The sequence below is a fragment of the Sinocyclocheilus rhinocerous genome, unplaced genomic scaffold (genome assembly GCF_001515625.1).
Source record: "Sinocyclocheilus rhinocerous isolate Xijiao unplaced genomic scaffold, SAMN03320098_v1.1 scaffold153, whole genome shotgun sequence".
NCBI lineage: Eukaryota > Metazoa > Chordata > Actinopteri > Cypriniformes > Cyprinidae > Sinocyclocheilus > Sinocyclocheilus rhinocerous.
Window position 1 is genome coordinate 446,192 of NW_015660878.1, and position 22,198 is coordinate 468,389.

Consider the following 22,198-nt stretch of genomic DNA (forward strand, 5'->3'; position numbering starts at 1 on the left):
ATAAATATCGGTTCTGCATATCGGTTATCGGGCACATAAACATGCAAATAATTGGTATCAGTTATAAAATATCAATATCGGTCGATCACTACTTTTTTCCATAGAATATTCATACTGACAAACCTAGCGACTTTATTGGATAAACCTTAGCTATGGTTCAGTTGGAAGATTTCGCCAGTGCTGTCCCGCAAATTTTTGGTCATACCACCCAGCACTACTTTCAACATTTTAAAATAATAGGTAAGTCATTAAAAAAAAAAATTTAAACAATATCAAAATTATATAATTAAAAAACAATATAATTTTAAATAAAATGAACACATTTTGTCTGACAAAACATTAAAAATTAAAATCTATTTAACAAGTGAATATAAGCATCTCAAAATTATAATGTACAGCATGAAAATAGCATTCATTTTGAGAGTTGCTAATGATTTTAATTTTTTAGTATTTTTAAAGATTACAAACGCTGTCAATTTGACCTTTCTATTTATCTATTTCAAGATTCCTATTAAACATAGCAGAACATTTTAATGTTTAACATTAAAATAGAACAGTTATTTTAAATTGTAATAATATTTCATATATTTGATTTTCATTTAAATTTGATCAAATAAATATATTTACACCAATAATAAAAAATTAAAAAATAGATAAAAATCCATACTGGCCAATAACTTAAATGGTACAGATATATTGTGCATTTCTAAAATAATTCAAAACTATCTTTTAACAGATTTAAGCGTCACATCATATATTATTATATATGTTCAATCAATGTTAAAAATGGTACTAAAAAGGAAATTAAAAATGTCAAATTAACATGTAACAACCTGTAAAAAGAGCCACTGGTTGAGAAAACGTTGAGATCTTGGCCTAGATTGCTATTCTCTTATTCATTTTCATGCGACGGTGGATTTTGAAGGACAAACCAGCCATGTTTGAATCATGTGACATGGCGAACACTCCAGCCCATGTTCCAGCAATTACAGCCATGTAGGCCTAGCGGAGGAATCGATGCTAACTTAAACAGCTCAGTCTGCAATCAATGAGAACCAGTCAATTGGCCGCAGACGTATTCCTCCTCTTAATTAAGACATTTATATCTGTGAGGCTCCAGGCTTCCCCTCAGATAAATAAAACCAGATGTTAGCACGCAGCTTGGAAGAGCTTTGCTGCGAGGCTAACACTCGAGCATATATTCGGTATCAGACACAATTACTGGCATAGCACGAAACACGTTAATATGCCCCCTCAGTTCACCGCAAGCACACAGAACACAGAAGTTAGCATTAGCCAGGCGTGCCAATGATTCTTTAACCACTAACTGATTTGGTCTAACAAGGAATCAGTCATCCGTACACTTGGGTACAGGTGCCTTGCCGAGGGAGGAGCTAATTAGCAAAGAGAGAGACTCCCTATCGCACTTTTTTCCGGCCCACTGATGGAGGCTGCCCACTTAAGTCAGGCGTAATGAGATGGTAGTGTTGGACCTAATGGTACCGCTGGGCTTTGCCTGGAGAGATCTGTTTGCACAGTGTCATCCATAAGCCTTAATCAGGTAGGTGACTCCATTTTTTTTCACCGTTCCAAACGTCAATCATTCTGAATGGCGATCTTTGAGTTACTGACCCGACATTGTGTCTTCTCTTCTTTTTTTCCCCCCACAAGGTTGAGTCGAACAATGTGGCAGGGTGAAAAAAGCTGCCATAGATGAGGAATCGTACAATGATTTAATAGGTTTGGACTAATTAGAAGTAGAGCATGACATACTGTCAATCCTGCACATTACCATAGATCTATAATGAATACATATTCATGATTTCATATCGATAGATGTAGCCACTGGCTTTTGTGTAAGGAGGTGACCTCTATCCAGGTAATAAGGCATTTACTTGCGAAAAGCCAATACCAGCGACCATTTGATTTCATAGCAGGTAAAAAAATTAACCTACCTTCAAATAGCAAATCATTATCAAAAGAAAAGGAAAATTACACAATCTGTCAAATTTATTCATATTCGCCGTATATTCAAGGCCGTACAACATAAAGAGTCACATTTGTAAGTATGGCTGTCAATGCCAAATGCTGAGCATGTGAACAGAAGTAAAAAGGGGGTCAAGTCTAACATATGAAACATTTAACTTTAACTTACCATGAGGACTTTTTTAGCCGTCTGAATGTTGTCAACGTACGTATTGTACAACTGCAAATGAGTGCAAAACTCCTCAAACCCAATGCCAAATCTCCCCAGTTCTAGATGAGTGAGCAGGGTCCTGTTAAGAAGTAAAAATATTGTTTGCTTTATGCGGCGTAATTTAATCAGACTTCATTGAATTGATCATTCCTCAAATGTGCTGTAAAATAAAATAAAAATAAATAATATATAGTACACATACATTATAAATAATATAAATAATATATAATAAAATAAACATATAAATAAATATGATATAATAAAATATAAATTATATTTTCATTAATTGTTTCTCTATTTAATAATATATATATAAATTGGAAAAAAGTTTTAAATTAAATGTTTTATATTATTTTCTAACAAATTAATTAATGAAATAATACATTTAATATTATTATTCATTATATTTTATTCAATTTTGAATTAATTAGTTTTATTTTTCCTGTCGTTAAATTGCACAATTACATATTAAATAATACTTTCAAAGAACCGTCATACTGTGTCAAATCATCAACAATTAAGTACTGTTAACTTAAAAAAACAAATAACAGGGCCCACTTTCACGTTACCCTACCCTGCAGTCTTGCCACCGCACTCCAAACGCAATGATAACCCTGATACTGTTTTGGAAATCAAGGCACTTCTTGTCACAAATAATGAGGGGGGTTAGTTCAGAGGCAAACGTATTTGCGAAAGGAAGTGTTTTTACCACATTGTGTGGTGTCATGCGAGGGCCCCTCCCTGTGGGTGACATACTTATTTGAGACAAGGGTGCTGAGGCTAGCGCCCAAGGGCAAGCGTGTGGCGCTTTGTAGCAGGAACGCACTCATTGCGAAATCAGGAACAAAACAAGGTGTTCAAGAGGAATGGAAGAGTTGGTGCTCTGGCTGTCAGGCACATTAGGGTGACATGGGTATAATTCAAGGGTGAGGGTGTTGACACTTGTGAGGGAGCTTATTATCCAAACTAGGCAAGGTAGGTACCGCTTAGACCAAACAGAAATACAGGTACGGATACACGCACTCTCCCTAATGATGTTCCCTGAGACTTTGCGTTTTTTACATGCTGGAAGGAGGAGCATTTTGCGGCTGAAGTTGATTTAAATAGATTTTAATGAAGTTGAAAGCCAAGGTAGCCTCTGTTCGTAATCAGGAGATGGTAGAGCAGCCGAGAGAGTTCTAACGAGGGCAAAGGGCGGGAAAAATAGTGTTTCCTTTTTCCTCCTCACAGCCAGAGGCTATTATGATAAATATGAAATTACGACTTACATTTTTTTATGCTCTTTTTTAGGGCAATTAAAATCTCTGGCCGTCAGGAAGATGACAAAGATAACATTAGCATTCCTCCTGCGTCATGTTAATCTACATTAATTCTTAGCGGTTGCGACATCTGGGCTGGGCACAGACTCAACCAAACAATGGAGGCCTATGTGGCTTCATTTGCGGGAAGCGAGAACCGAGGAATACTAATTACCGTCGATGAATAGTTAGCAGCGACACAAACACTCGTAAAAACACAAATATGTACAGGACCCAAAAGCATCGTTCGGTTTGTAGGGAGACTCCCTCCTCCCTTCAATAGCGACAAGGACCCTCTTTCTTCATATCGGATACTATTTGATCTATTTCCACACCACATTTACTGTCATTAAGAAACCCCCAAGACGCACTCGTTCAGAATATTTCTCTCTCAAATGCGTTTTTGATTCTGTGCTACTTAAGTGACAGCCCTTTTCAAGTTGGTGATCACTGTTACAGTGCATTCTAGGATAATTGGGTTCTTCCCACTATTGCCTTATTCCCCTCATCAGGTAAACAGTCATAATTCTGATGAATGGCAGCGGCGTGACAATATATTCAAGTTTTGTTTGTTTGTTTGTTTGCTTGTTCAGCAGCGTTTAATGAATACGGAATGTATTTGTCTTTACCGACCCAAGAGCATCATGTGATGTACAAACAATGAACTTCAAACCAACTGCAAGCTATTCTTTTAAACTTAAATAGAGCAGACAGATATTTTCTTAGAATGTCATCGTATTACTGTCGCCTTTGAGGCTGCCATCATTTTGAAGGTTTTACCGAAAACTGGGAATGATTGGTTTGCATTGTCCTCGGGTTATATAATCACTTATAAGACTGTATAAAAAAAAAATAAAAATACAATTAATTGAAATAATACATCAGAAATTTAAGCATAAAATGTAAAATAAATTTTTTTATAAAAATATAAATAAAAATAATAAAATAAATTTTCTCATTCAAAATGTATTTCTGCCAAATGCATAAAATGTACAAATACAATAATTTCTAATTAAAAAAAAAAAATTTCTGATCCTCATGTTGTTCCAAACATGCATGACTTTCTTCTGTGGAACACAAAAGGAGAAGTTTTGAAAAATGTCCAGGCTGCTCTTTTCCATACAACGAAAGAGGAAGGTGGCCAAGGGGCAGTCAAGCTCTACAAAGAAAATAAAAAATCACCATTAAAGTAGTGTTTCTGATGCCATACAAGTTTGTGTGAAAAAGAGTCCAAAAGAGTGCTATGAAACTGGTAGCTGCAGTCACCATCAGTTTTGGGGGTAACGCATTACAAGTAATGCGAGTTATGTAATCAGATTACTTCTTTCAAGTAACTAGTAAAGTAACGCATTACTTTCAAATTCACTTTTTCAGATAAGGCTTATTAATTTCACTTTTGGTGTGAAAGGGCCTTTAAAGTTGCCAAAAATAGAACTTTTGAGATTTTTGTTATTAAAAATAAATAAGCATCAGCTCAGGTGACAAAAAGTAACACAAAAGTAACGTAATGCATTACTTTGTAAAAAAGTAACTAAGTAACAGTTACTTTTTTGTAAAGCAATATTGTAATGCATTACTTTTATCAGTAACTTTTACCATTCACTTTCATTGTATGGAAAAGAGCAGCTTGGACAACCTGCTAAATATCTCCTTTTTCATTTCACAGAATAAAAAAAGTCAGAGGTTTTGAAAAAATTTGTATTAATTTTTTTTTAAATCTACGGCTCACCTCCTTGTCCTTGTTCTCTGTTTTTCTGCGCTACAACTAGTCCAAGATAAAAAGTGATGATTTCAGCTAAGGATTCAAATAACCTTCAGCAGCCAGCGCAGATATCAATGTGCATCTGAAGAAGCTTCCTGATAACGATGTGGTTTTGGAGAACGCGAGCACTTTATTCGTTTTAATCAGTCAGCCGCTGCTGTCTGTTCACAGATCTAAATTGAGAGACTGCCATTACGCTTCACCCAGCACTTCAATAACCGATTCTAATGATGATATATGGTAACCGAGCACCGATTTATCCAATACATCGGGCTCTGAAACTCAGCCCTCCATCTTCATTCAGCCACTGTTTGTAGAGAGGCCCGTCAATCAGGCATTGATGGGAGCCTCGGGGACCCACGGTGATTCATTATTCAGACAATTTTATGATTCTCAATCAACAGGGCCTGGATGAGGCCCTTAAAGGCAGTCAGTAGTTCCCCTTCCAGTCGTTTGGTAATATGTACACAACAAAACCACGCTGTATTAACTCGTATGAAAACTTTGGCCAATTCAGGACTAATGAAATCTCCTCACTAGGTTTTTCCTGTTAGGTAACATCTCTCTGAGCTTGTCAGGTAAATTTTCTAAGATTGATCATGTTGTTAAATATATCAAACACCGCTCCTCTGCACTGAGGAGCAATGATCTCTCTAATGCAAGCTTGAAGGTCTTAATAAAAAGCTTGAAGCGTGTTCGCTTACAGGCTATTGGACATTTGGAGAGGCATGCTTTTCTATTTTTGCTTTCAGATGTGGTACATCAAAACACAAAACGCTTCACGAGAGCTCTGTGCCATAGATAGCCTCAGATAAAATTAACAAGAACAGGCTTCTTGACACCTGTGAGTTAATTTGTTGTTAGTCTGCCCAGCCCGCATGGGCAGATCAATGCCGACTGCTCTTCAGGCCAGTTTTTCTGATGTATTATTTCATCTCCAGCACCTCGTTTCCAGCGGCTCTGGCTTTTCATTTGCTCAAGCTGTCATAAATGCCCCTCAAGCAGAGTGTCTAATCGTCTGTATGCGGAAGAGTCACAGCTGGGTTTCACAACTTAGCATGACCACTCTACCACCGGTAAAAAACAAAGACATTATCAAAGTCATCATGGAATTTCATATTATTGTAGACTATATATCTACACCTCGGACTGAAATGACTGATTCGTTCTTTTTAGCTGACATCGAAAATATCTCAAATTTTCCAACCCACTGCCCTTGTCAAAAGTGTCGGTACTTCAGTTCGAAGTTGCTACCAAAATTAAAAACATTTTAGTATAATTTGCATATTTGCATCCATGCCCTGCAAGCACTCATGGCTGTTATTTTAATATTATTTATAGACTATTGTAGTATTTATTACTAGTTTGAAGGAGCTTTTATTTATAGCTTTTATCTATACAAGTTTTAGGCATTTTTATACGCATTTGTCTTTTTGTTTTTTTATATTTCATTAAATGTAATGCAAGTCACTAAAATAAAAGCGTCTGCCAAATGCATAAATGTAAACATTTTTTATTTCAAATTTTGTACTTTAATGTATTTATTTCAGTTATTCACCAAAGCAAAATTTCAATTTTTTTTAAGTTACATTTTTTCATCTTCTGTTTATATTTTATTTAAGCTTTATTTCAGTTACCGAAGACAATTTTTAAAGAATTTTACAATAACAACACTGGTTCACAATCAAATCCATTTATTGGTATATTATTGTTTATTTTAAGAGAGTGTAAAAGTTTCGGACAAAAACAAAAAGGACTTAATAAATTTTAATAAAATATTAGATCTAAATACAGCTCAACAGAGCTGCTGTTGTCTATGCAGTTAATATTAATAAAGGAATGTTGATCCCCAAAAAACTGTTTTCAATTATTTCCAGATAAATACAGACTGTTTACTGGTTTGATTACCATTAAAAAATAATAATAATAATAATAATAATAAAAAAATAAATACATTTTGAAAAATTCAAGAAAAAATCTGGTTGGATTAAAAAAAAACATTATTTTATTTTAATTTAATTTGTTAATATTAATGTTATTATATCAATAATATATTATTTCATATTATTTTGTCTGAATTAAATAGCATTTTATGGTACTGACAATCACAAAACTTCCCATAGAGTATAATGTTAACAATGCCAAGGTTATTATGAGTTTGTTCCTAAAATACTGACATAAAGCTTGAACGCCCTGTCCTGCTTTGAATAAAAGCATTTGTCAAAACCATAAGAACAAAAAGTACATTACAACTACTGAAATGTTGGTATCGTAACGAGATCTTATAGGATAAAATCAGGTCCTGCACCAATTAATTTATATTGAATATCCAGTGTTACTCAGAAGTGCAAAAAACCTGACTGCTGTGCCAACTTGAAATGGGTTGCGAACGGTGTTTCATTCTGACTTTAAACTTTGTATTGAATAGCCTGATGCCTATAACTGGCGAATCAGCTACAGTATAGTGGAAAGACTGTGAGTATCAGTAATGAACGCATGGTAATGAACACTTTCATTAAAAATACATGTTTAAAACCTCAGCGATTGCAAACGCTTATTTTTATCAACACATAAGGCTTAGAAAACACAAACAGCGGCCATTATGAACAGGCAGCCATCACCTCTGATGGTAATAGTGGCGGGATAACATGAAATACTCTGGAGAAAGTGCATCTGTAAGCCTAAATCCAGCATCCGCATCGATTCTCAATCCAATTAAAGAGAATAACATAAGATAAGGCACACCAGGCAATCTCCAAGTTCTCAAACTTGATTCTCCTGTTAGACCCCAATTAATACTCCCCTACCCTCTCGTCCTTTTTAAACGGTATCAAAGCCAGCCACCCTCAGCCGTCTCTCTCCCCTGAGCGCGAATATTCACTTAATTATTTAAAGGATACTTACTGGTTTATTAAATGAATGGATTTAATTGAACTGAAGATGCTTTCTCTAATGTCCTGCCTGAGGGTTCCTTTGGCCTTCAAGATCTCCACAAAGTACTGGAGAAAAGAAAGAGACAGGAGGAAGAGAAAATTAAATTTTCAGACGCCACTCGTACATGACTCTTCATCTTACCGAGAGTGTCACCTCTCGTCGCACACCCTTGAGACAAAGCGAGAACAAATGTGTGGAGAGCCAAGCATTTTGCAGCAATGACATCTCAATTACCTCCAACGGCTTAATATGAGCCGCATATCTAACACAACTCCACCAGAGGCGGGAGGCGACGTGGTTTGGTTTCTCAAAATAAGTCGCGTTTTAACGGTCAACCGTTTAATTAGCTGCGGCATTCGAAAACAATAAGACCGACGTGCGAGTTCGCTGTGTTAGCTTTGCAAATTCAAATGCCAATTATTTTGATATACAACAAAATGCGCACAGAAATGGCACGGAAAACTCAGTGATCTTAAAGGTAAAAAGAATTAGCTGCAAAATAAAAGCCTTGAACAGGTTATAAACTATGAATTTCAAAAGAATAGCCCTGTGATGGTGTCAAGGACCACTCAATGAATGGAAAACTTTGTGCTGTTGAAACAGTGAATAAAGCTCTCGAAGATAATTAGAATTTCAGATTTGTATTAATTTAGGATATTCTGACAATCAACACATTTTTCTGTTTCTATGACTAAATCCAGCCCTGACAAGACAAGTGATTCTCCATCAGTGTATTGTTTGATACAAGATCGACCAATTCAGCCCATGGGCGTTTGTGTAATGTTGGGCCTGTAGAGAGACTAACCGTGACGACCAGATCCAGCTGTTCGCAGTATCTTTGTTCACTCAGGACTAGCTCGCGGGCCGTGCGGCTCCTCTTCCTCTCCCAGCGGTCCCGCTGCTCCTGAATGCTGCGGATGCCCATGGGGGTGAACGGACTCGGAGCAAAACTCATGACCGACCAGTTGAGGGTGCTGACTCCAGATCAGTGTTATAGCTACAAAACAGAAAACCACTATTAAACAGACATCAAATTATCGGTTGTTGACCAAAATAAAAATGTAATGACGATAAATGAAATCTACATATTTAATATATATCTGAAGTTGAGTTACTAAAAAACTAAAATTCTAATTTGAATTAAAATGATTTTTTATTACTTTACTTAAATACATATATACTTAAATACTAACTTTCAAATTATTTATTATATATTAATTTGTGTATGTGTGCGTATATATATATATATACACTGAACAAAACTATAAAGAATTGTATAAAGTTCTTAAATAGAACTAATATAAAATAAATGGCAAATATTTCAAATATTAAATGACTTTTTATTATTTAATTTCTTTCACTGAGTTTGCTCATATTCATATTTTTTAAAATAATTTATAATTTTATATAAAATAAGTGAATTAGAGTTTATTTTCTGATTTCATCAAATTCATTATAATGTATATTAATCTGTATATATATATTTACATGTATTTATATGTATAAATTTATATTCATATAATTTATTTTATATATAAATATATTTAATATATAAACAATATATTTTTCTTAAATGCATGTGTGTGTATTTATATATGCTTAATAAATAGGCTTTCAGACGCAGCCTAAGCAAAACTACTATTTTGGATGCGATTAATAATTTGACAGCACTAATTATTACATATTGTAGTCGATACAACTTATAGAATTCTATATAGTACTTATTAAAATAAAAATAAATGAAAATATTTAAAATATTAAATAATTTTAGAGCAGCTTCACATCTTTTGTAGACTTCATTAATCAATGATCAATTTTTTTTTTTTATAAAAGTACTTATTTAGCCAATTTCATAATGTACATTATTAGGGTGTTGAAAATCCATATTTTGATATTTCTAAATTACAATCAATACAGTCCAATAACTAAGCAAATGCCATTGGCTAAACAGACCTAGTATGAGGGACGACCAGCTATTCAGTCCCCTATGAATTCGTAATGAGAAACAAACAACATATGCAGAGGGTAAGCCTCCAATTAAGAGAAGCCAAGCCTACACACATCCCAACAACACTGAACAACACACACTCTTGATCTATGACTTAGTGCATGCTTTCTCTCTCTCTCTCTCTCTCTCTCTCTCTCAGCTAAGTAAAGTCTCAGTCTCTCCATCATGACTCCCTCCCCCAGCTGGTGGTGCGGTCCCTTGACTCCGGGGTGTCCTCTCTGCACTGCCTCATTAGTGTCAGCTCTAATGGAGCGTCAGGGCCAGAAAGAGGAACGAGAACAACACTTTAACAGCAATTAACCCTTGTTCCCTCCCGAGGGAGGCTGGCGTCAGCCCTTCTATAACACACTGTAAACAAGGCAGCCCGATCAACCCAAAAAGACTAAGAGGTGTGCATACGGGTATCCATGAGGAGCGAAAGTACCAAAAAATCCCATCCCATCTGCCTTTGTGGTGCCCGTCCCCATGTTTGTACAAAACCTCCATAAAACGTGAAATGCATCCCCTGAAGTTCCTCGTGCCCCATGCAGCCTCTGCTAAGTGCTGCGTCTGAAGCCACAGTCCATTTTTACCAGCAACTTACTGTAAATTGCATCACTCTCGAGTCTCGACACTCAAATAAGCAGTCAATTTCGAGAAATATTGCAGCATTTTAGGCCCAGTGAAGCCAATTAAAAGCCAGCTGAAGAGGACTGGGGTCAGGAGTACCTAGTTAAAAAGACTAAATATGGAGCAACCAGCAGGGTTTGTTTGCATAACTCAGCGCTTATATTAAACAAGACCACTTTCTTTTGTTCAGGATAAGGTTTTATGCATACATAAGGAAAATTACACAGACAAACTCTGGTTTTCTTTACAAACACTCTTGTATCTGAATATGAAGGTGTTGGGTAACACCTGCAAATAAAGCAGTGCAACATCATCAGCATTGGCAAGTCCACAGATCTGCTTCCCAGAAGAGCCACATGGATGAGGGGCGGAGCTGGAGCATGTCCAAATATTCCCACTCACTGTTATTGCTCTGAAGGTTTCGGTAAGATCTACAGTGCCATTATAACTGGAATGATATTATACTTTTTGTTAATATTTAGAATTAGATTTTATTTTTTTATATTTTCTGTTTCTTTCATTTTAGTTAGTTCTAGAATTTTGTGTGTGTTTTTGTCATTTAATTTTTTTATATAGTTTTGTATTCATTTTTATTTATTAGCTTTCGTTTATTTAGTTTATTCCGTTTAAGTAATTTTAGTACTTAAAAATGAGAAAGGCTGCCTTGGCAACTACTGCAGCTGAAATAAAAATTATTTTAAGTTTATTATAATTTTTTACTTAATTTAACCTTTATTTTATTTCAGGTAATGAAAAACGTTTACTGTTTTAGTTCTAATGATAAATGACCACGAATTTAGACAATTGTAAGACATTTGCGCCATTTTCTCTTCAAACTATTGATTTTTTCCCTTTTTAAATACCTGTAAGATTTAGTATGTCAGATTCCAAGCTTTTAAAATAAAAATGGAAACAAGTCCAAATAAGGTCCAATAAAAGCAAACAGATGTCATCATGATGGCCTACAGCAAGTTTAACTCTACAAACAGCAACAACTAGCTGATTAAATATTTCAAAGCTGAGCCAAAGCATAAACATTTAGATTCCCTATAGAAATTCTCATGACTTTCGCATGACTTCTTAAGATACTAATTTCCATGATTTTTGCAGGCCAAAGAAATCACAATTTTACAACTAGATTTCCAGAGATTTTCCATCACCGTGGAATTATATAGTGTATATATAGTAAGTAATAGTAAAATGATTTGTATAGGTCTCAGTTTGACTCCAGCAACAAGTCATTGTTGAAGAAAAAAAACAAAAACAAAAAAAAACAAAAACAAATAGACCTAATAACCTAGCTGCATTTATTATTTTTTTTATTACTTTGTGTGTGTGTTTTTGCCGCAGGGGTGTACTTCTATAGTCTACATTTATTTCTTGTTTTATATATGGGGTCTCTGAGACTACAGATACAGTAATCTAACGTCAGTGAATGAAATATGATCTCATTGAGTAAGAAATCGTTTATAATCAGCTCTTACAATTCACAAAAGCATCAAGTATCAATCTTTAGTATAAGTACAAACAAATATAGCCTACTTTAAACATACTTCGATTTAAGGGTCTCTTAGATCCTAAAAAGAACATGAGGGTTAAATAAATACGTAGCTTTACTTGCTTTTAATGTGTTTGTGAAAGCAAAATTTTGATTTTCAAATCACTAAATATCAAAAACACAGAATTTCGGATCCTATTTAGATAACTATTTTCAAAACAGATTTTAAAAGATACACACAAACATACGAGGTCACCATAAGCAAAGACAGACTATTTTCATTGAGTCACCGCTCGCGACTTAAACGTAACGTTAGGAGATTTGGAGACAATAATTAATATCGAGTATGGCATATCTGAATTACTCATAAAGAATGAACACTTTTTCGCATGACTGAACTCAAAAACAATGTAGAAGTAGCCTACACTTCTGCTGTCACGTGTTCTTGAGAATAAAACTAGACTGTAAAATAGGCTATAGCCTATATAGCTAACTTCATGATCCAGTTACCATTTATAAAATCGCATATAAAACGATATAGAACGTATAAACGCAAAAACATTCCATACCTGACGTTCGTTCTTTTCAAATTGAATACAGACGCTCTTTCTTACGCTCTCAGAAGTTCCGGGTTTTTCTGCGCTCTGATTGGTGCTCACAAACATCGAAACTGAGCCGTCTCCCGTGACGTCATCACGAAATTGAGTAGATTCGGCGCTAGGGGTCATTTCACCAAAAGCCTGCTTTCTGTACCCATTGTGTGTAAAACAATTAAATTTATTTAAAGGTGGGAAAGTTAACATTAACAGTTAAACGAATAATTTTTATAAACAATTCATCTTATTTCTCAAAGACACTTAGATTACAATAAGTAATACTTCATAGGATATAATATTTATATGTAATATTCATCCTAATAGTCATTCTTTGTCTGACAGAGTGCATAGAATGACATTTATTCTTTAAAAAAATCACACAATTTATAGAATGACCCTGAGAGATCTTAGTAGGCTATTATTGACTGACCACAGGCAGGTTCAAGATTAAAACTCTTGTGAGTGGATAGATTATTTATGACTTGAGTTCTTTTTGTTTGTTTATGATCATTAAGAACAAGATGAGAAACATACTTTAATGCTACACAATTTCTGTCAAAACTCAAACTTATAGAATGTGCCTCCAGAAGTGTGTAAGGCATGTTAGGTGAATCCAATCCAACAGCTTCAAAGCGCAAAACAGAAAAGAAAAAATACTAAATATATGTTCTAAATAAGACCAAGCATTAATTTTACATTTAACTTTTGCATCCTAGGAGCTAAGAAAGGGAGTTTAGTCTATACTCCTGATGATTCATCTTAGGAAATGAAGGGAGGAGAAAACACATCTCAGCAAATTTCTGCTAATTATACAAAAGTGTTGGCAAGATGAAAGTGATGCCCTGTGATCAGGCTTGGCACAGTAATAGCCCCTAACTCCTCATAGACAGTCCCTCTAATATAAAGAAATCCATCAGGACCCCCAAGTTCTGAAGTGCAAGCATCATCTTCTCAAACTAGTTGCTTCTCCTTCCCCTTCCCACAAACAAAAAGCTTGCAGCCCGACATCAGCGAGAACACTGACATCTAGTGTTGCCTGTGTGGCTATCTGAGAGTATCCAGCCTCTGACCAACATGACAGATGCAGCATCTGCATGTAAAACATGACCAGGCCTAATTTTATAGTGCTCTTGCATAAGGAACTTTTTAAGGAATTAAAATTAGACATGATTAGAACGCATGATCTTCTCGTAAAGGGATAGGAATTCACCCAAAAATGAAAAAAATCTGTCATCATTTACTCAACCTCATGTTATTCCAAAACTGACTTTCTTCTGTTTTTGTGTAGTGAAAGTCAATGATATGGAAGCTTTTTGCTGTCTTGAGATAAAAAAAATATAATTATATTAATAACAATAAAAAGGTAATTGTAAAAAACAATTCAGACTTTTCTTCCTCACAATTCTGAACTTATATTTACATTTATATTTACATTTAGTCATTTAGCAGTCTGCTAATTATACAAAAGTGTTGGCAAGATGAAAGTGATGCCCTGTGATCAGGCTTGGCACAGTAATAGCCCCTAACTCCTCATAGACAGTCCCTCTAATATAAAGAAATCCATCAGGACCCCCAAGTTCTGAAGTGCAAGCATCATCTTCTCAAACTAGTTGCTTCTCCTTCCCCTTCCCACAAACAAAAAGCTTGCAGCCCGACATCAGCGAGAACACTGACATCTAGTGTTGCCTGTGTGGCTATCTGAGAGTATCCAGCCTCTGACCAACATGACAGATGCAGCATCTGCATGTAAAACATGACCAGGCCTAATTTTATAGTGCTCTTGCATAAGGAACTTTTTAAGGAATTAAAATTAGACATGATTAGAACGCATGATCTTCTCGTAAAGGGATAGGAATTCACCCAAAAATGAAAAAAATCTGTCATCATTTACTCAACCTCATGTTATTCCAAAACTGACTTTCTTCTGTTTTTGTGTAGTGAAAGTCAATGATATGGAAGCTTTTTGCTGTCTTGAGATAAAAAAAATATAATTATATTAATAACAATAAAAAGGTAATTGTAAAAAACAATTCAGACTTTTCTTCCTCACAATTCTGAACTTATATTTACATTTATATTTACATTTAGTCATTTAGCAGTTGCTTTTATCCAAAGCGACTCACAAATGAGGACAATAGAACCAATCAAACCAACAAAAGAACAACAATATGTAAGTGCTGTGACAAGTCCTGGTGAGTTTCACAATTATGACATTTTTATATCTCACAATTCTGACCTTTTTTCTCACAATTCTGAAGTCTGAATTGCAAAATATGAACTCTGAGAAGCCTGAGAGGTTTGAATTGTGAGATACATTTTTTATTATTTATTCCATGATAGAAACAAAAACACAGAATAGCGAGATGTAAACTCAGAATTCAGAGAAAAAAGTTACAAGATATAAACTCAGAATTCTGAGGAATTTTTTTTAGAAATATATAAACTAAGAATTATGAGATATTGTGAAAAAGTCCGAATTCTGAGTTTATATTTAGCTATTCTGGTTGATTTATTTATTTATTATTATTATTATTGTTGTTGTTTCTTTTATTTTTATTTATTTTGGTGAGACTTAAACCTCACATATAAGTTTATGTATTTATTTGTTTGTTTGGTCAGAATTGTGATAAAAAGTTGCCGTTACGTTTTGTTTTAATTATTATTATTATTATTTTAAATTCCATTCCGGAAACAGACTTTCATACAAGGAGGTCCAAAACAACAATGGATTATTTTCACATCGTTTTGGAAAACTGATCACCTATAAATCATGTATATGTACAAGCTATTAAAAACACTGTACTGCATGGCTTTAGTTTAACGGGATAGTTCAGCCAAAATGAAAATTCTGTCACCCTCATGTCATTCCAAACCCATAGGACTTTTTCATAGTGTTTTGGTCAATACAATGAAAGTCAATGGGGTCCAAAACATCATAGAGCCTGGAAATATCTTCTTCTGTATTCCAGGAACAACATGAGGCTGACAGAATTTTCAATTTTGGCTGAACTATCCTATTAAAACCATGCAGGACACAGTGTACATACAATGTACTGTAGAACTCAACATATGCTCATTAATACGACAACACTTACAGTGTGCAATGTTCCTGATAACATAAGGACTTTTTTCTCGAGTGCCAGATGAGACCTTGCCCTTGAGTTATGTTTTCTCGTTGAGCTGAAACTCTTTGTGAACGTACCTGAGACATCAATGTCAGAAGCAATAACTTCGTCAGGTACAACTAAAGTCTATAGATAAACTAAAACGGTAATTCTGCCGTATTTTCAGTTAGTTTTTGAAAAAACAACACCATATATATTATACATATAAGCTATTAAATCTTACAGCAACACTCAAGAAGGTGGAAAAGAGGAGCACTGCGAATCGCCAAACTGATAAAATACATCTTTAATGAAAGATTCATTAAAATGTAAAATGTATGACAACATTGGCGGCTCTGCTCTTTATTGTTTTCAATTTTATTGTGTTTCCAGAACATTTGGTATTATAATAATTGGCCCCAAAACAGACCTGTGCAAATTAGGCCCATTTTGCCTCCAGGCTATTGAGGCATGAACAGTCAGAGACACCGCAGACAAAGGGTCCTTTTTCACCTGAGGAGAGAGGAGGGGGAAAAAAGCGGTAGGAGCGTCAATAATCTACACAAGTAAAGCAAGTCTCCCAAGGTTTTTCAGCCCTGTGGTGCATTATTCATACTCACCGTAGCCAGAGGACTCTTAATTGACCCTTGCTCCTCGCAAAACTTCATGAGATGAAAGAATGCAATGTTTTGTAATTCAACTTTTTTTCTGAGTCCCCCTCACTCCAACTCAATAGTATTGGATTTCTGTTCATGAATTATTCAGAAGCAAAAAAGAGAGGTAACCCTAAGCTTAGAGATGTCAAAAGAAACTATGCTGCAACTGCAGAACATATCGAATCACTTAGACAAAAACAAACACGGGCCCCATCACAACAAATAGTGTTCGGGGCCTCGCGATGCCAGAGCCTTTTGAGGAATTTACAGGTCAATATCCTTATTTAACAGCCGTGATGAGAGCAAGGAAAGGGACTTTTCATTTTTAACAAATGACGCCTGCTGTGCGACCGGACGTTAAGTGGCTTCATGAACACAGACTGTTTGCTGCTGAAGTACATGATCGTTCTCGTTAGTCTTAATTACAGGGATTAGAGGCTAGAAATTGTTTCAAGCGTCTCCCAGGCGGCTTTACAGTGATATTACAGATCCCATGAAATCGGTTTTAGGGCTTTTGATCCAAATCTGTTAACTTGGAGGTCATATATGCAATTTTAGTTTTGTCTTTTGATGAAAATGTCCTTTAAATGTAGTCAGTATTCTGTCATGATAAATAAACTACAAGAATAAATAAAAAAATAAATAAATTGAAAAATAAAAATAAATTGCTAAATCAAACCAAAAAATAAAAAAAGATAAATATTATTTTAAATATAAATCAAACATTTAACAAAACAATACTTTTTTTTGTTTTTCAGTTTAACTAAAACTATTAAAAGTAGTTTTAAAATTGAAATACAGCTGAAATAAGACAAAAATTTGATTAAAAAAATTACACTAAAAAAACAAAGTAAAAATGATAAATGTTAGAAATGAACTGAAAACAAAATTAAAATAAAAGATTAATAGAAATATAAAAAATTAATTTCAAAAATATTTTAAAAAGTAAGAGAAATGACAAAGGCATATAACATTTCTAAAATTTATACTAAAATTACATTGAAAATTGAAAATATATAAAATAAAAACTCTACAAAAATATCAATACAAATTGTAATATAAATAATACTAAAATAGCATTTGTTCAAAAATAATATTTTTGAAATGGTTAATACCTTGCATGTTATTTTTTTAGTGATATTTTCGTCAGTATTTAACATTTTAATTAGCACCTTAATGTGCACCTTGTCTCGTCTTCGTTGTTCATGATGAAATCAAAGACCGTCAGGTAATGACCATTATCTTCACTAATTTTATTGATGATATTAGCATTGTCTATATGCTATAAGCGAAGTCCTAAAGGTTGACAAAATTTAATAAAATTTGAGGTCTCTCTCAACCAGAAAAAAACAACAACAAAAAAACAGACCAAAAATGCAGACGACTCATCTTGTGCTACAAATTACTGTCCAATCAAATGCCCCGCCTCTGCCCCGCCCCCTAATATCTAACTGGCTCTTTAACAAGTCCCGCCCAGAAAAGAAAACACTTGTGAAGCCGCTTTAATCTCTACACTTCAAAAGTCTCATCTGAATCAACTCTATAATTGACCTTAAAGTCATGCCTTTAAAGTGTGCATGTACTCAGCTTATAAGATAAATGATAATGAAGTTTTCATGGACAAAGCTGAAAACACATCAACAGAGAAATGAACGGAGTGAACAAGGCAAACAAATTGAAAGAGTGCCGAGGATTTTCAAAAGCAATTTGTTGTAATTGCCTATTGGTTGCCTTGATTAAAGTTCTCAATCGGCCCCCGCAACCCGACTCTCCATACTTGTCGCTGTTTCGGCATGTTTGAAAACGGTGAGCTCATTAAAGTAAAATGACTGTTTGGCCCTGGGAAAAAAATAATCACATGGAAACAAATAGACACAAAAAAGTGGAGTGACTCTCCAGTCGAGAAGGACCATTGAAAAAAAGCGTGGCGCTTGCAAAACCCAGCGGTTTTCATGGATAATGATAAACTGTCATGCCTGCAATTACCGCAAGCACAGGAAGGCAGGGTTTTATGCGTGTCAATGAGGTTTGCTCCTAATTGACGATGGGGGACACTAGCTCTCTTGAAAGCTGTCATTCAACCATCAAGCATTGTGACGAGAGGCTCACCTATTGAATTTTCGCATGCGCTCCAGGTAGCGCGAGGGAACGGCTCGGTGTTGTGTTTGTCATTTGTGAACGTCCATCACCGATACATTTTTTTCTCAGGTGTCCACTTTTGGGAATGGAAATTAGAGCGTAAAAGTTTGCTCTGTGCACGGAGGGCCGGCTGTCACGCTTTCGCTGGAGACGCATCTAAAGTTAAACTTGTGTGACACTAAATGTCCATGCCGCGTTTTACCTGTGGGACAGAGTGAATGTTTCGAGTTATGCTTGGGTTGTCACTGCATGTGTTTAACCAGTACCCAGACCTCTGGGATCCCATTTCAGTCAAAGCTGCTCCAGCAGTGCAAGTCATAGTGAACAAACAAGAGGCAGCACATTCTTTTTCATTGCAACCTTATTTTTAGCTGCCTTTTATCTCGTTATAATTGGTTTATTCTCTTGAGATGTTTTGTCTTTTATTTCAAAGTGATTAACTGCAAAGAGGGTCTGGTGAGCTCATGTTGCCTGTTTCATTTGAACATATTATTAGCACTCTGCTGTTCCTAATATGTCTGTTTTAATTATTAGGATTCATCCACCTTCAAATGTGATTTGACAATGCAAATACACTCTTGGAAATGTAAAAAAAAAACTTATTAGCTACTTCTCAAGACAAACGTTTGAAATGCACTCACAAATTGCATAAATCTAGTTTATCTCCTATTTAAAGGGATTTAACAGGACAACCTTTTAAGCACTCTTTTTGGCTTTAAATTTTAAATGGAATGTATTGATGTAAAAAAAAAAAGTGACATATAAATGTATTATTAAGCATAATAATAGTGTAAATATACTGTATTAGGTAAATAGTGTAAATATATTAGGGCTGTCATCGCGATTAATCACATCCAAAATAAAAGTTTGTGTTTACATAATGTATGTAATATAATATAATATAATATATGTGTGTACTGTGTATATTTATTATGTATATATACATACAATACAAATGCATGTATATATTTGAGAAAATGAGCTGGATTTTTTTATTTTTTATAATTATGCCATGAATGAATCCACAATGCTGAATCTCCTTGAAATTTATTTCTGCTACTCATTTTTACATTAAAAATATATGATTTTCTAGAGTTGAAATACTATGAACAAACTTAAATTGTTTAAATTGCATGTAGGATATGTACTTTCTGCATATTTAATTTGTGTGCACGCGCTTGCGTCCCCTGAACTCCCCCAAACCCTGAATAAAGAAGCATGCTCTGCTTTTGAATACCAAAGTTAGTTCTGACTTCAAATCTATATCGTGTTTAACGGCGCTCGACTTTGCCTGTAGCAGCTCAGCTGTTTACCAGAATCCAGCGACTCTGGATGTTTGTGTTGATTGGCAGTACGGCTCAGCAGGCGAAGCGCGATGAGCGCGTGATGTGTGAGGTCAGCTCAGTTACCGTCAGCGCCCTTGTTTGCCGTATTATCCACCTGCTTAACTTCCTCGATGCACAGCCAGAAACAAGGTGCCTCGTTCGTATAATGATTTGCCTTCCAGAATCCCCCCCACAGCTAATTCCCCCAACGGGTGCCGTGCTTTTAAACTCAGCAGAAAGCCTATTTACCCACAAATTAAAGCACAGCATCAGTGTGGCACCAGATCCGGTGCATTCGGGAAAAACAGGGCAATTACTTGGAAAGAGCGCACCTTGGGAATAGCGCTCATCGCAGGAGAGTGGGTGCGAGGCTCCGAATGAGCAGTCTCAAACTCCGGGCTCACACTGAATATGCAGGAAAAAACTTTCAGCGTGAAGTAAAAAAGGAGGCATATCCAAAAAGAGCCAAGTCGGAAAGCAGCAAAGAGTTTTTGGGGAGGGGGAAAGCCTTGCTTGTTCATTACATCATGGGTGTGGAGAGTATCTTCTCGGCGCTACGCTTCTGAGGATGGCCTGGTTCCAGTGGGGATTCCTTTGTTGTCTTTGTTTTGGGTGTGGATTGACAGGCTCTTGGGAAAGGACGGAAAAGGGAATACTGCTGGAGAGGATAGGGAAATATCAGCTTCATGAGTTTCATGAATCTTTGCACCCACCCTCAACCTCTCATCCGTGTTAGATGCAAAATATCCTTGCAAGGAAGAAATTCACAAAACTTGCTACCTTCTTGTGGTCCCTTTGGGACAGCCGGCCTTGGGGAGCTCCAAACTCCAAAATGGAGGCGCTGGCAGGGATACCAGCCACTAAGGGAACGGCAAGATGTGCGTGTCGGATTGTAGAAAGTTTTTGATCACTCACAGTGGAAGTCATCAGCAGGGTTCTCCGTATGCTATTTACCACGAATCAGTCTTACGTCTATCATGGTTTGCGCTTCTCGGTCACGGGGGATGTTTTAACTCTCGTTACTAACGCTGAAGTGTAAGTGAAACTCGCTGGCAATAACTTTCGGTAACCGTCTCGTGCCTTCACATCATTAAAAAGCTACTGAGGCAATCCAAGTAATTCAAAGGGTTTCAGAAAACAAGCTTATTTCTTAGAGCAAACAAATATTTACCAGAAAGATCTCAAATGTTTTAATGCTTGTGCGAAGGCTTAAAGGATTGATAACTTGAGAAATATATTTTCTATCTGCTTTATGCATAGAAATTATCGTACGCAACCCATTTTCCAAGTGAGTCACAATAAATTCATTTATTCAACAAGAAAATAAATATATATTCAACAAGAACTAGACTTTATGCATCAGAAACTGATCATCCAAAAGGGCGTTACGAACCAGAATACAGCCAGATTGAATTCATGTTGAAGTTTGAATTTGATGGCATGCTTTCTTACCAATTGGTGAGATTAAAAATTAAGTATCAATTAAAAATTATATAGAAAAGCAATTTTCTATTTTAACATGCATCAATAAATCATTCACAATAAAACCAAGAATGGCTTTTAAAAAAGTAAATGGGGCAGGGTTATTCGTTAATTAAAACTAAAACCATAAAAAATTCATCACTTGAAATTAAATACACGTTAACTGAAATAAAGTTTAAAGGGTTAGTTCACCCAAAAATGAAAATTAGCCTGTGTTTTACTCACCCTCAAAGCATCCTAGGTGTATGTGACTTTCTTCTTTCAGACGAATCCAATCGGAGTTATATTAAAAATTGTCCTGGCCCCTCCAAGCCTTTCAATGGGGGTAAGCGGGTGTTGGTTGTCAACAGTTCAGAAGACGGGAAATAAAGTGCACGCATCCGTAATAAATCGTCCCTCACACGGTTCCGGGGGGTGAATAAAGGCCTCCTGTAGCGAATCCATGCATTTTTGTAAGATAAATATCCATATTTCAAACGTAATAAACACTTTTTTCTCACTTCCGCTGAACGGCTTCCGATTATGACGTAAGACGTCGACGATGCGTGATAAGTGACGAACGCGGAGACAAAACAAAACAAAAAAACGTT

General features: G+C 35.5%; 1 protein-coding gene across 6 annotated transcripts in view; it reads right to left on the minus strand.

The window, feature by feature from the left end:
- Positions 1 to 22,198, minus strand: part of LOC107725686 (rho guanine nucleotide exchange factor 39-like) — a 95,367-nt gene that overhangs the window by 34,132 nt on the left and 39,037 nt on the right. For 4 of the 6 annotated variants that reach the window (XM_016535055.1, XM_016535054.1, XM_016535057.1 and 1 more), the window contains 3 exons: positions 8,997 to 9,188; positions 8,162 to 8,256; positions 2,156 to 2,276 (listed from right to left, as the gene is read on the minus strand). In XM_016535055.1, the coding sequence (XP_016390541.1) occupies positions 2,156 to 2,276; positions 8,162 to 8,256; positions 8,997 to 9,146 (366 nt within the window). In that variant the 5' untranslated portion in view covers positions 9,147 to 9,188. Of the gene's footprint in view, positions 1 to 2,155; positions 2,277 to 8,161; positions 8,257 to 8,996; positions 9,189 to 12,875; positions 12,945 to 22,198 lie in introns of those variants that run through there. The other 2 variants (XM_016535052.1, XM_016535058.1) reach the window with 1 other exon arrangement.